This window comes from Sipha flava, unplaced genomic scaffold (assembly GCF_003268045.1).
Source record: "Sipha flava isolate LNK unplaced genomic scaffold, YSA_version1 134_pilon_pilon, whole genome shotgun sequence".
Taxonomy (NCBI): domain Eukaryota; kingdom Metazoa; phylum Arthropoda; class Insecta; order Hemiptera; family Aphididae; genus Sipha; species Sipha flava.
The window spans coordinates 1,590,739-1,606,511 of NW_020271760.1; the positions used below are offsets into that span (position 1 = coordinate 1,590,739).

The 15,773-nt window shown below is 30.3% G+C and overlaps 1 protein-coding gene across 1 annotated transcript in view; it reads right to left on the minus strand.

Moving 5' to 3' along the window:
- The window catches only part of LOC112679303, a 264,484-nt gene that overhangs the window by 159,377 nt on the left and 89,334 nt on the right, over positions 1–15,773 (minus strand). Inside the window, exon 4 of the mRNA XM_025549052.1 lies at positions 683–1,626. Coding sequence (XP_025404837.1) covers positions 683–1,626 — 944 coding nt within the window. The remainder of the gene's footprint in view (positions 1–682; positions 1,627–15,773) is intronic.

Genomic DNA, 15,773 nt, shown 5'->3' on the forward strand with positions numbered 1-15,773 from the left:
TAGTTTAAGCTTTGAAAGCGAGTATAATAAATTATGGAATATACGTTGTCTTGTGGTAACATATTTAAGGATGTCATAAGAGATTGAACCAGTAGCGTTTATAGAACCTTTTATATACTTAAAACATATATTCACATTTATGTATAATATTTTCTTAGTAAAATATATATAATAAAAAGCAAACAGTTGATAGAAATAAAATGTCATGGGGAATGAATGCCTAATTCAGCCTCCCCTCATGAAAGAACGACATTGGAGTGAACACGATTATGTTCAGTTTTTAATTAGATAGGGACAAAATATATATGTGTGTCATAAGAGTTCCTCTACTACTTTTTTTTTCCAAGTCAAGCACTGTGTATGCCTAATCACTGGTAGTACCAGTTCCAAATATTTTACCACTTAGGAAACAAATTACCAAAAAAACGTTTGTTACGGAAATAAAATAGTTTTATGTAAATGCATTTATTAATTTGATGTTGTAAGAAAATATAAACAAGACCGCCCGAGCCAAAAAACGATGTTACGGAGTAATTAATAATCTTTGGCAGCGATGATGCGATACATGTGCCTCGAGTACTAACAATGATAATTGTTTGGGACGCGGATCAACAGGTACGTCTTGGGCAGGAATGGTCCAGATGGTGGGTGGAAGGGTAGTGGCGAAGGAAATAGTACTCACGTGAGGTCGGCGTTGCCCAGGCAGTTGCCGGAGTATGAGCACAGAAGCAAACTGCACACGTCCTCGCGCTCGTTGCCGATCGGCCGCATCTCGTAGGTGATGTTGAACCCGTACACGTCCATCAGGTCGTCGTGGACGCGTATGTGGTTACCCTCCAACCGGTTCAACCGGAACCGGATGACCAGATACGGGAGCGTGGTGAGCATGGACTGTCCGTACTGGGATATGTGCGACTTGTTGAACACCTCACGCACCGTCACGAACCCGAAGTCGGGCGGGTACTGAGAGTACTCGGTGATGGTCAGCCCGTCGGTGACAAACAGCTGTGTGAAGTACACCTCGACCATGGTGTCCCCGCCGCCACCGTCGCCGTTCACCTGGATTACCCATTCGCATTCGATGGGCACCGGGAACGGGCCCGGGAACAGCGGCGTGGTGATGACGCCCTTGGGCTCCACCAGCGGCCGGCCGCCGAGCGTGCCGCACCGGTGCACCTCTCGGCTACCGTCGCCGTCGCCGCCGTAGCCAGTATCGTACTCGTAACCGGCCACCGACGCCAGGGCGAGCGATACGACAGCGATCGCGACACACAGCGCCGTGGCGACGGCGTATTGCCGTGGCCATCGAAACCGAACACTACCGCTCGGCCGCTCTTCGCCGACGGTGGTCGCCGTCGTCACTGTATTGCCGTCGGACGGCATCATCAGGCCCACCGTGGTTCCGTCGTCGCCGTCTCGGTGACCAACGTGTGACGCGGATGACCATATGGCGCGCGGACCGTCGGCCACGCGCCTCTGTTCACCGCCGTCCAGCCGCAGTCGCTCGCCGACCACCGACACGACTCGCACGACAGTTGCTCCCGCCGCTGCCGCCACCACCGCAGTCCGTCCGCAACGGTGTCGGTCGTCGTCGGTGCAGCCGCACTTGCGGCCATTTCCCGTGTCCTGTACAAACAATCGCGCGTGCACGTCAGTTATGTTTAAGTGATTCATTTCATCTTTATATGTCCAGCAAAATGCTTGGGAAAAAATCAATAAAAAAACTTAGTCGAATTTTCAGGGCGGAAAATCTCATCCGCTCAAACGGTTTATGCGTTTCCTGAGTTACCCGTAAGTGATGATCGGTCATTATTGATTTACAAAGAAAACCCGAAAATTCAACGAGTGAACCTCTGGCATTAAAAGAACGTTCTCCCCGGAACTAAATAAAAACGTTTGGAGCCAGAAGGCACACGAAATATTTCTGCTTACTAAAAGGACTATTGAAAGCCAGTATTTTTCTCCCATCAATTTAGAGTGATGGGAAAAAAAAATGTTTCAATTCGTTTGCTGTTGGTCTTTGTTTTCCAGGAACTTTATTAATATATATATGTATATTTTTTATAAAAAGTATTGAAAAGAACGTTAAAATAATATATATATATATTCGATATTGTATTAAACAAACAATACGAGTAATTTATGCATTCCGATACATTGGCGTGGCTTGGAGACAGGAGAGTCATGGACAGTGTTGAGGCTTATTTAAATAAATTTATCGAGATATTTATAACTAGATAAAAATAAAAATTATTTATTTTATATTTATTTTTATTATCTACGATATTCCACAGTGAAAATGTATAGTTATAACTAAAGATTGAAAAGACACCTACCTATACGTTTTTACAAATGTTGATGAACATTTATACCCAAATGAGTATTTAACTAAATGTAGCTATTATTTAGTGCTGATATATTTATATACATAATATAATGGATGGATTCACCAAGAATGACTATATACAATAATAATAATAATAGCTTTTTAGGTAATACATAACAATTTACAATCATTGTCGTCCTCATCTATTGTTTTTAGGTAAAAACTATTGGTATCTTCTTGAAAATATATCTTTTTATAATGTACATTCGGGTCTGATGAATTAAATAACACTGCTCCACGTGGAGCAGTTTTCTTTTCATTAATTTTATATTAATAAATTGCAAAATATCGTGACGTGCAAACGGTCAAACGGAAATGCCTATTGCCATCCACCACCAATAAACGTTGGTCACTCCATCATGAAACTGTAGTACTTACTAAATTAATTACAATAAAAAAAACATGAAACGTTTTTTCAAAGTTTAAAAATGTATGATATTATTATGTAATTTTTGTTACCGGTATTATTTAAGATTTCAAATTTAAAGTATTCATTTGCAATAAAAATAATTGACAATACAAATTTGTATTTTTTCTTTTTTTTTGTAAACAGATGAATTTATCTAGGTAGATGATTTTTTTATCAAAGTTAATTAATTATATATTTTACAACTATTTTTCTAGATAAGATAAAAGATAACTAAATTATTATCTAGATGTTTCATCTAAATACGTTCAAAAATGTAAAATAATAACCAAAGTATATGAGGATGTAGAAAATCAAGACAAGTGGAGGTTTAGGACAAGGATGACTGACCCTCAAATAGATGAGAGAAAGGTAAAGAAGAAGAAGAAGAATAAAATCTATGTTAAATAGGAACTCATATCAAATAATCTCTCCTGTTAAAATAAATTATCTCTATGTTAAACGACCGATTTTTCTCAATGTATTCCTTCTTTTATTTTTTTCATATTTTGTTGCATTTTTATTGACTTTTGTATGATGAATTTTTAATTCGAAACCAGTCATATATTACAATGACACTCTAGACAAGCTATTTATTTATATATTAATTTACAGTGAATATACTCGTGTATTAATGATTTACTAACTTTTATTTTACTATTTTATAATTTATCAATATACAATTAACGAAAAGTGAATTGTTTCAATGGATCAAAGGATTTATTTTCAAGAATATTTTAATAGTTTTTACTAAGAAACAGTAAAGAAACTGTAGCTTACAATTACAATGATTGTCAATTGTTATTCATTACTCAAAAGATTTTACTTTTCGTTATTATATATGGTAGTTCTTGGTAAAGTCCACAGATTTATAATATATATATATCTGTGCTAAGTTATATCTACGTTTTATCAACACTTATTAAAGTAAATGTGTTCATTGAAATTAAGGAAAACTTGTGGGTACTTTTTCAATCACATTAATACTACACATTTCCATTATTAAAAATTATTGTCAAAGCTACCTAGACGATACGTGAAAAAATCCTCGAATCCCCGAAGTACTCAATATATTAATTTAATATTAAACATAAAAAAATATCCAGAAGATAATAAAAATGTTCATCTAAAATGGATAAATATATAAAGTTTATATTGGATGATTAATATTTTTATTTAGACTACTCTCAATACTGATTATAATTGTATATTCAAAATGTAATTATAGAAAGGATAATGTTTTTTGAACATGTATTGACAACAATTGTCGCCTAAATAGTAGACTAAGTCTCAGTCAACAGTAATAATTAATATACTCGTATAAATCAATAAACAAATATTTTATGTATAGAAATAAATAAATAAAAGCCTAGTCTGGAGTATTTAGTCAGAATTGGTGTACTAATGGACTTAAGGCTTATCCAATAAAACTATTACGACATTAACTGGCAGTACATCACACACCGTATGTGACTGAATTTTGTATTTGTGTTGTTGAATTTGTATCAAGATATACTAGAAAAATGTTTCAAAAACGTACTCAATATGGATACCCTGGTATTATTGTATAAGTGAATGAATTTTTGCAGTCGGAATCGAGAAACAATAATAAATTATATTTTTATTTTTTTTTAATTATTATTTTTGATATTAAATATTTTTTGGATTTTGATATAATATATCAAAATAATAATAAAATAATAAAATAAAATAGTCATATTATGATGATTTTATTTATTTAATTGCGGTAGACTGCAGACTATTCTCGTAAATTCAAAGATTTGAAGCTACTCAATGATTTGGAGCCTATTTGAGGTGATGATACGTCTCGTTTTTTGTATCTTTGTTGCGTTGTTCCCTGGGGAATCTTCGGGGCACAAATAACCAGTATTCAGAAAGTAGTAGAAAATAGCGATAGTCAATTTTAATTTGTTGATGAATTATTTTTTCTATTATATTTAAGTAGTATGTATGCATGTGTATGATGTATATAATGTGTATATACTCTGTATAGTTGATTGTGAAGAGTGACGATTGTGAATTGGGCTGTGGTGATATATCGAGATAGATTACTATACTAATTAATTATAAAAATATCTATTGTTACGGATGCATTAACTTAATGTATTATAAAATATAAATACCGCAATATCAGTGATAATACAAAACTACAAAATTACCATATTATTTTACACAGTTCTTTATTTCTGTATTATAAGTAATATTTAAGCATTTTATTTAAGTAGTCACTATCTCTTTAAAAAAAAAAAAATAAATAGTTACTTATTAATAAGTGTAATTAATTAATTACATTTTTTTCCCCTAAAACCATAATAATATTTAATTTTGTTAATCATTGTTAAATAAAAAACATTTGTTTATAATCAAAATGATGAAGATTGGTTTTTGTGCTGTTTTGATTAGAAAACAATTTTTACACATATTACTTGTCAATGTAATATTATTATAATCTTTGTATTTCTGTAATTCTTAGAGTATTTTTTTTTATACATTAATATATATTTTTTGATAGTTAAAAACTTAATATAATAACCATATATAATTTTTTTATTCATAAAAATAAAGCATTTTATTAAAACTAGATAAACATTCAAATTAAAAGTATTTTAATTTTGTTAAACAACTCTACATTAAATAGCCTGCAAAAAAGTTTAAAATTCATCAAGTAATATAATTTTCAATATGATGAATTGCTGGGAGTAATGTTGAGTATATCAAAATCAATATGATGTAAAAAAATTTGCAGTTATTATATTTAAAGATTCAAGTGACAAAACTTTGGAAAATGGGGCACACTAACTCTTAATTTAAAATAAACAAGAAGTTGAAAATTCGGACAGGTCATTTTTTGATTTACAGAGAAAATATTAAAAGTCCAAACGGGACTTTTTATAAAAAATGAAAGTTTTTTAGGATAGTACAATTTTGGAGCCAGAAGGTACGAAACACTTTCACTAATTTATTTTACGAAGTTAGTACATCGAAAAAATAAATGAATAAAAGTCCATTCATCATTACACTTTCTTCCATTTTCAGAAACCAAGAAAAGCTATTCTGAAGCCATCATAGCGTACAGAATGTTCGTTTACTAATAAAATATCTTTATATTAATTTACAAAACGTTCAATAACACTTATTACTTCAAACAACCGCTTCTTCAACCGCAATTTCTTCTAGTACTCATTAATCCTGATAATACAATTTTTTTCTGCGAGCTTTACTAAATCTCAACCTAATATATCATTAATGATATTCAATCTACATGGAGGAATAAACTAAAAAAAAAAAAATTCTATACATCTAATTTAATCCGTGTCCATTTACTTTGTAAAAATGTTTTAGATGAATTTTTGCGCAAATACCTTTTATTCCACGAATCCAAAAAGTCATCATTTATTATTTCTCTGAATGTTACCACTTCGATCTATCTGATTCTTTTATATTTTTATTCGTCCAACCGTACAACGTCAGTTACCGAAAGACATTAAAAAATAATTGGTTTTGAGATCGGCTAACGTAAACCTTTACGTCGCATGTCGCCCCACCATTAATGTATGGATGCATTCATCAATTAATATTGCTGTCATTTTATAAAATTGCTATTATTATCACTTTTATAAACCTTTGTACAACATAACGTTAAAATATTTTTTAGTTTGCGTCGCATCGTGTATAAAATGATTTGTAACGATTATGATTGATGGTTAGAAAGAAAAATTACATTCCTTAAATACGATAAAGTTAATCTTATGGTTAATGAATAATTTATTAATATGGTAAAACAAATTTGTTCTATTCTCAACGAACCTGAGATTATTGGATACAGATTTAATAGTAAACGAGACTACGAGACTTACAATTAAAAAAAATAACACATCTCGAACAGTTCTTGCCGAAAGAAAAAATGTTTTCATAAATTAAAACAATTTAAGAATGTGCCTGTACACAATAACACTATTATTCTAAGTATAGATGTATCATAAATAACATGAAATTGCTGAATCTATCCTTACATTGATTTTATATATATCCTTATACAGGTTGTTGAAAATTGTTATGAATATGCATGTTCAGACACATAGTATCTGTTCACGTGACAAGAGCGCAGTGCAAAATATCCGCGAACTTTGGTTTTAGCCTTCAGCCGTCTTGCGTTTGACATCGAGCGAATACCGTCCGTTTAGGTACCTGTCATCCATATTTTCATCGTGGCAACAAGTAGCAGTCGTGAACGCGTGAGCTCCCGTGACCGTTATTTGCGTCGCGCCGTTCTTGCTGTGACTCCGACCGAATACGGCCAAATACGATGTTGCGTGCCGTCAATCCAACAGTTCAGACGAAGGATGCGTGTTGGGATATTCCCAAATAATTACTCGATCTAAGTTAAACTGTTATTAATTGAAACATTTCTAAGCACAAAGTATTAATTTAATTTGACGAATAGACTAACGTGAAGGTGCGAGTTAAGATCGGGCTGTAACACGTCTAAATATTGATCTCTACGGGACTACCTTATGTACTCCGTTCCTTTGTAAGAGATCATGATCCTTACAAAAGGTTAACAAGCTTGACCCGGACGCCTATTTACGTTCTGTACATGAATCTAGCACTCGGTGCTAAATCAACGTATAGTCCGGAGTAGTAATTTCTATTCCGTTTTATACACGAGTTCGGCACTTCAGCGTAATACATGTTATAAAATATTTAATATGTACTTTTTATATAATATCATAAATAATATTCCGTTCAATATTTATTAATTCAATTTAAATTTGGTATTTAACCATTAATAATTGTTACAACTTGTCACACATTTTTATAAATCAGCTCAAATATATAATAATTAATTGTTATAATTTGTCACACACTTGTTAAACATTTAGGTTTTTAGGTAGGTATATAACATGTATTACGCTGAAGTGTCGAACTCGTGTATAAAAACGGAACAGAAATTATTACTCCGGATTATACGTTGATTTAGCACCGAGTGCTAGATTCATGTACAGAACGTAAATACGCGACCCGGACGTTGCTTGATTTTCTTAATTGCCGAATATTGTATTCATAGTTTTTTAATTTACGCTCTAGTTATTACTATGCGCCCAACTATGGATTATTTATTACATTGCTGGTTAGCCTTGTGGAACCACTTTTCACGTATGTTATATTTTACCGTGTGCTTTGAATTCACGCATTGTTATTTAGAAAGCGCTCATAGTTCTTTAGCCATTACAACCGTACTACTGGTGCCTATTATAAGAGTTATTCTAATATTGTTCGTATGATATGTGGTCCCCCATACAATGACACTTGTAAGGACCTACATCTATGGACGTCCGTAACAACGATGACCTTTTCCTTATGTACATAGCGTTTGTTTATGTCACCGCTTTTTCGGGTCGGGTACTCCTTTTGATTTGAGTATGTCGAACGTTCGTATACGTTGTGTGAAGTTTATTTAATCGCCTCGTACGTACGATTCCGACCACGCGTCCGTCGACCATCTTGTCACCTGTTCGTCGGTGTACAGCATAATCGTTTACCCGTTTGTTCGTACCACGTTGATTATCGACTATGGCTTAACGTAGTTCTAATCCGTGTTATTCTATATGTTACGGTGAATGACAAAAAGTAATAATTTACCGGTAAATATCGTTTAAGATCCATTTTCAGTTTACATGATTAGATTTTTACGTCAATTGCCGGAAATATACGATAAAAAATTATACAAATGTCATTGTTGTATTTATATCATATATTATTAACTACTTATTTTCACATAAAAAAGAACAATGACGTTTTGAATTGCAAAGTTTGCCTGAAGAACGACAAGCACATTTATTATTTTTAAATTAAGTTTTGCAGTGACATCGTTGGTACCCATGAATGTCCGAAATACTGCTCAAACCAGCTGAACTCAAACTGCTTCTTGAAGTGTAAGCCTTTTTCTTTGATGGATTTAGGTATATCATGAAGTAATGATTATCAGATATCTTGCGCAAAAACATATTTATAGATATTAGAAATGAATTCAATGTAAAACTGTGCAACAGAAAAACATTTAAGTTGTGTTATAGTCGAATTTTATTATTATATACAACATTTACTAATTTATTTAGTGAATATCGAAAATCTCCATTTTGTAAATATATTTGCGATAATTAGCGGTTAATTACATAATTTTCATGTTTTACATCATTTACCGTAACATATACATTGTTTCGTACACATTATTATCATGAGTCATTGTTGTTAACTATTTTAATTACACTCTGTATAACTAACCAACGCGAGTCGTCAGGCTAACCACTCCCAATAGAAGCCGTCCAGCGTAACACACGTTATTTTAATAATATAAAAAACAATCAAAAATAATATCCTAATATATTTGATTCGTCGCTTTATGTACTTATTTTATAATTAGTTATAAAATAAATACTATTTATAGCAGTATAATATACGTACACGAAGATAATAGGTATGAAACAAAAATTATTAAGAGTATACTAGTAATATTTACAAGTTTCGTTTAAGATTTCATAAAGTAAGCTTTTATTTAAGCAGTAGAAGTAAAGATCGGTGTAAAGATTATTTTTAAGAAAGGTAAAGTTTCACAAAAACCTTTTAATTACAATCATCATTTTTCTCTCGATGCTGTGTTTATTATATTTATACAATTAGGTATATGTTAGATAACTTGGTGGGTATTTATTAAACTTATCTAACAGGTAGTAAAGAAATCAAACATATGAGCTTATAAATTCTATATGAACGTTAAAACACATCAACAGCACACAAAATCAAAAGTATCTACAATCAGAATTGATTAATTGATTAATGATAACAAAATTATTTACAGTATTTATAGATCATATAGAATATATTAACTTTATATTGTACCATTCATTTAATTTAATTGTATTAATAATAATTAACTGTTTCTTCTTAATTAAATTGTGTTGATATTAAGTACAATAACTGTTTTGAGCCCTAAAAGACGGATATCTCAAATAATAAATAAATAATTAAAAAAATTAAATATGTGAATTATAGAACATTAATCTACAAACGAAAAATACCTCAACCAAACCATATTATTAATGTAAATAATATCCCCGTTGTTAATTCTCAAGTGTTATATAGTATATTCTGTATGAAAAAAAAAAAAACCATTTGTCAATTTTCATTATTATATAATCATCATATATCATCAGTTGCAGCTGTGCAGTTACACAGAGTGCTCGTATTTTACGTGTTTAATCTAAATATACTTTTTTTCTCCACTATCATTATAATGACAATGTCAAATTGTAATAATTGTTTTAAATGAGATTTACTCTTTACTGAACTTGATACTCCAATCATATGTGATGGTTGTAATTTATTAGTAAATAATAAATGTTCTGATCTTACGGATAATGAGCTTAAATGTTTATCATTGAAAAATTAATATTTAAAGTATTTTTGTAATCCATGTAATAATAGTTTACGTAACATCCCAGTTTTGAAAAAAATAATAAATCGATTATTAGCAGAAGGGAATGCATTTAAAATGGAGAAAATTTTTTTTAAAAAAATATAGAGATTATCGTGACATGTCTTGTGAAGAAAAACGTGACGGAGTAGTCTAAGTAATTATTAATAAAAAAAATGTGTAATATATATTTTGGCATGTGTTATAATCAGTACCTACATTTCCTTATATTATTTTATAGAGTATTTACCCGTTTATAAATATGAAATAAATATTAAAACAACACATAATACAATGGTAACAATTAAACTAATTAGAATAATAAATAATTGTAGCATTACACGCTCCGTTGCATTTTTTTCAACAAATTTAAATAATACACTTAATTTAGTTATCTGGTATAAATATGATTATATTATACATATACATGTACACATAATATTAAATATTTTTGGATTGGTTTATTCAACTTGGCTTCAAATTCACAAATAATAAATATTCATTAAAGTATTGGATTAAAGCATTTATAAGTATATTTTATGTTCTTGAAACTTATTCTTATTTTAAATCATTACTCTGTGTTGAGTTTAATTAGTATATACTTTTGTGATAAGTTGCATGAAAAGGAATGCTAGAATGCTTTGAGAAAGGACATGGCTTAACTCTTTTTCCGCACCTAAAGAAGAGGAAACTGTTCATGGATGAATTTCGTACACCCTCTACTTTTACTTCCAGCAATTAAATTGCAATATGGAAAAATAGTAGTCTCAATACCAAGACCTGTGAATAAAGGATATCCGGGTAGGCATCCTCAGAGAGATAGATTTCTAATGTCAGAGTCCCCGGAACTTCGCACATTTCAGTTCAATAATTAATTGACCCTGGTCGAATTGGTCAGATTTATACTATTTTTAATATAATTTAGCCGTGGACTAAAATGTTTCCATCAAAACACTATTGTGAGTGGAATAATGATTTACAAAAAATATTATAATAAATTATCAAGTTGGTCGTTATAAATTTGATAAGAAAGTATAACGTTGTGTTATTAAAAATATTGATAACACATACATACATGACACAAGTTATAAATATTTAAAAATTTGATTATTAATTCGAATGCAATTAATAATACCACTGTAATTAATGGTTATTGTTACTATAACTGGCCTACTGCCCAGTGCTGCTTGCGAATTCGAAAATATCACAAAATATTCATGTTTTAGGTATTTTATTTAATCTTATTTTTGGTATACATTTAGATGTTATACAAAACGTTAATAACGGTTATATTAATATAACATTAATTTATCTAATATTTATTCTGCACATTATATAATTTCTTAGAAAATTAATTCGTATTAAAGGTAACGCGTAATTTAAATACCTACATCACAATATGTTATATTACAGATTAATACACTCATTCACAGACACTCAAATAGTAAATAATTAAGTCAAACTTATTAGTAATTATTATTAGTTATTAGAAGTCAAAATGTAACCGGAAGGCTATAACAATTGAAAACTTAAAGTTCTAAATCATGTTTATTTCCTAATTATCTTGTTTATAGTTACCGTGCATTTGTAACTTTTGTGATAAATATTGTCTAAATTTTACTAAAAATTAATTTAATTCTTTGTGAAAATTTAAAAATATGCATTATGTAATAATATTGTAAACCGTTAAATAAAATCATTTTAGTTTAAATTATATGATGTTTTCGATAAAAACTTGAGATTTTCTTGCTTAAAAAAAGTTTTATTCTGAGTATGATTTTGAGGTATAATGAAAATAATATTGAAGTCAGAACAAAGGAAATATAATCATAATATAAAAGAAAATTTATTTTTAATTTATAATTAAAAATGTAAGTAGTATATTAAATATTTTGTATTTTTTCGAAGAAGGAACTGATATTTTTTGAAATTTCTGTCGACGAAATTATAAATTTATATTGATTATTAAATTTGTTGTTTCCTAAAAATAATAAAACTCAAAATCGATTAAAAACGAAACTTGGCAGTATTTAGTTACAATTCATAAAATAAGTAAAATTTATTCTTTTTGCCTTTTGGTTCAATGAAATAACGTTGTAGTTGACCGCATTGAAAATTCAAACCAAAAAAACCAAAAATTAAATGTCAATAATAAAATAAAATGATAATCTCCTTCTATAATATATACGAAAAAATTTAAGTTTATCAATGCTCAAATACAATAGTACTTGGAGAAAGTTTATGTACGCTAAATCACTAAATACTCGGATGGTCATTTGTCACCCATTCGAGAACTATATAGAGACCGCAGATGAGTGAATTAATCTCAGCAGGCTGGCTGGCCAGTTAAATGATCAACCACCTGTATAAACTGCTACCAGAAGCTTTGAATTAAAAAAAAAACTTAATAATTCTAACTGATGAATTTGAAGTAAAAAAAAAAAAATAGGCAATATGTTGCAAAATAAGTTTTTATCGTATATACAAAAATCTATAGCAGATGCAAGTTATTCAAGTGTTGAGTAGCATACATATCAACAAATTATAAATCAGTGACCATCTCCACTGGTATAATTGGTGGTAATGCGTTATCGGATTTTCTAGTAACCCGGATTACTTTGTAGCCGTCGAAAAAACTGAATTTCATTTTTTTGTTGTTATACAATTTGAAAAAATATTCCTACGTATTTAGATTAAAAAAATTTAAGTTTTATATAAAAACCAGCGTATGAACAATACACGATGGACCCCTTGATAAAATTACTGGTGGCATCTACGGGCGTATAATTATTTTATTATAAATCATTTACGATTGATTACACGGAATGCATACAATATGTGCGTGTGCGTGCGTATAAATATACATGTATGTAAGCATAGACGTAGGAAAAGTTCAACTTCCGACGAATCGTGTGGTATGTAAATTAACGGCACGTCACGCGCGTGGTTTGAACCAAACGCACGGTCTAGTACACGGCATTGCCCTCACAGGGGTGCATTGTAACGGCCCCGGACGATAACGTGAAATACATTATTCCACGGTCTTTCATGAACACCGGAGCTATTGAATTGGCTTCCTAACTCAGGTAATCGTCATTTTTACCTATTGAGTTGGCTCCTTGCACATTTATTGCGGGCGGAGTCTGTTGATGGTGACGGGATCAGAGGGGTGTAAAGATTTTTCGTGTTTGCACTCTGTACCAGGGGGTGGGGTCGTTATATCCGGCAAAGTCCGCGAGAAACCCATCCGCACGTTTCAAGCCAAGCAATTTGTTTTTTTCACACAAATCGGACACGCGTTACCTGCACGCGAAATACAATTGAAATCCAATTGACCGATACGCTGCAATATATGCTGCAAAAGCGAAACCGTCTCGTATTATATATACTCTCTATATAGTTACGATATATATACTTATACTATATACTTCTATTTCGCTATTACATGTCATTGTGTGCGGCATGTATATAGTCTGTCCCACGAGAACTATGAAAATGCGATATCTCTTTTGTTAACAATAAGACACATCGTCAAGTTCCTACTGTTGTTCTTTTTTCTTTTTTTTTTTTTTTTTAAATTATATAATAATAAAGATTCTAAAGCTTTGTAAAACATAATAATAAAATATCTTTACCTGTCACTGGTGCTCTTGTAAGTACTAATAAATCCCTGTGGGACAAAACGGATTTATATAAGATAGCAATTATAATTATGACTAGATAGTAGATGTTTTAAAATAATATTATGTATTATGCTGTTGATCAAGAAGAGTACCTACTAAAGGTGCTTTAAGAAATTACGTATTTGAAAACTGTTAAAAGTCGCTAAACATTTATGATTTTATGTATTTTATTATTGGATAAACTTATGATATCAGATTTGAAACTCCATTGTACAATTATATGAATTCTATGTTTTATCAATGTGCAATTAAGTGAAAATTCTAATAGAATACAATGAAACAATGAATATAACAGCTAACAATCATAAAAACGTGAAAATTTATAAAAAAAATTTAAATTAATTTGGTGCGTTACATTTTTAAATCCAATATAATATTTAAAGGGATACCCTATGATAATATATTATTTTTCTAATAAACGATAAAAAAGTTTATTCAAAATTTATAAACAAATAATCATAATTTTTATAAAATGTATATTTATATATAAAAATAAAGAAATAAAAGAAGTGTGTACTTAATGTTAAAAATATTCGTACTACATATAATGATTTCATTTTCTATTGAGTATATAACTACGCTGATAGAACATATTGTATTTGTCTAAAGTTTTACGTGGTCAGCACGTGGACATCGAGAACATAAAATTTAACCTGTCTAATATTTGAAAAGTTTCCAACGAAAAGTCAATTCGTACAAATCACCCTGATATTGAACATGACAAAAATCTATTCCTGTGTTTTTGTTCCGTACACACAATTCGAAAACATCACACACAATAAGCATTAATAAACACTTTATAACACACTGTGTGGGAATTGAACATTGATCTACAACTAATGAATAACGAAGACAAAAAAAAGTTTTTAGTTTTACGGGAAAAAATCAATTTAAAATTTCACTTGATTCAAATATTTTAAAAAAATTGCAGCATTGTGGTGTTGTTTTTCTTATTAAAAATAAACTAAAGCTTTTAAATCGGTCAAATATTATCAATAATTTTCCTACAGGATATTAAAAATTATACCTTATACTCATTAACTAATACATATTGATTCTCGAAGCAAAAAACCTCGTAGAGACTGTACATGGTAAAATGTATGCTTGTGAGAATTTATTTCATTTTTTCAGCTGTATACGATATGAGATAAACTCCAGCTTGAAATCATATTTTAAGTGTAATAATTCATCATATTATTCTCAAATTGAATAATTCACAGTGTAAAAATGCAAACTCTGTCTGGCAATAAACAAAGTAAAACGAAACGAATGACGAATAAATTCCCTGTTCAGTATTAGTTTTGCTTAAAAAATATAAGATTCAGAGCGGGATAAGAAAAACTGTTGGTTTTATATAATAATGTGCTTTTTTTTGCCAATAATATCCAGAAAAATAATAGTGTTTTATATCACATAAAAATATCAGCGAGAGAATCGTTTCGCTTCGCTAATTTAAAGGAAATTTTAATAACGTCTAGCATAAGGAAATACATCGATTGGTAGACCCATTTATTGTTATATCGTTGTACTTTAATATAATCGACAGTTTTAGTGTTAAAACGATCGTTTTAACAATAAGACGTTTTAAAATATTTTATTTTAATATGTATTACTCGTATGCTTATGAAATGTAAAAATGACACGAGATACACCTACCGACTTTATGTAAAATTAAAATATAAAATATATAATATACAGTCTACATTTTTATGGATTCATTACACTCACCGATTCTTATAATAATCTTGTATAACACGAATGGAAAATATACTTATACTCTATTATACTCATAAATATGGGTCT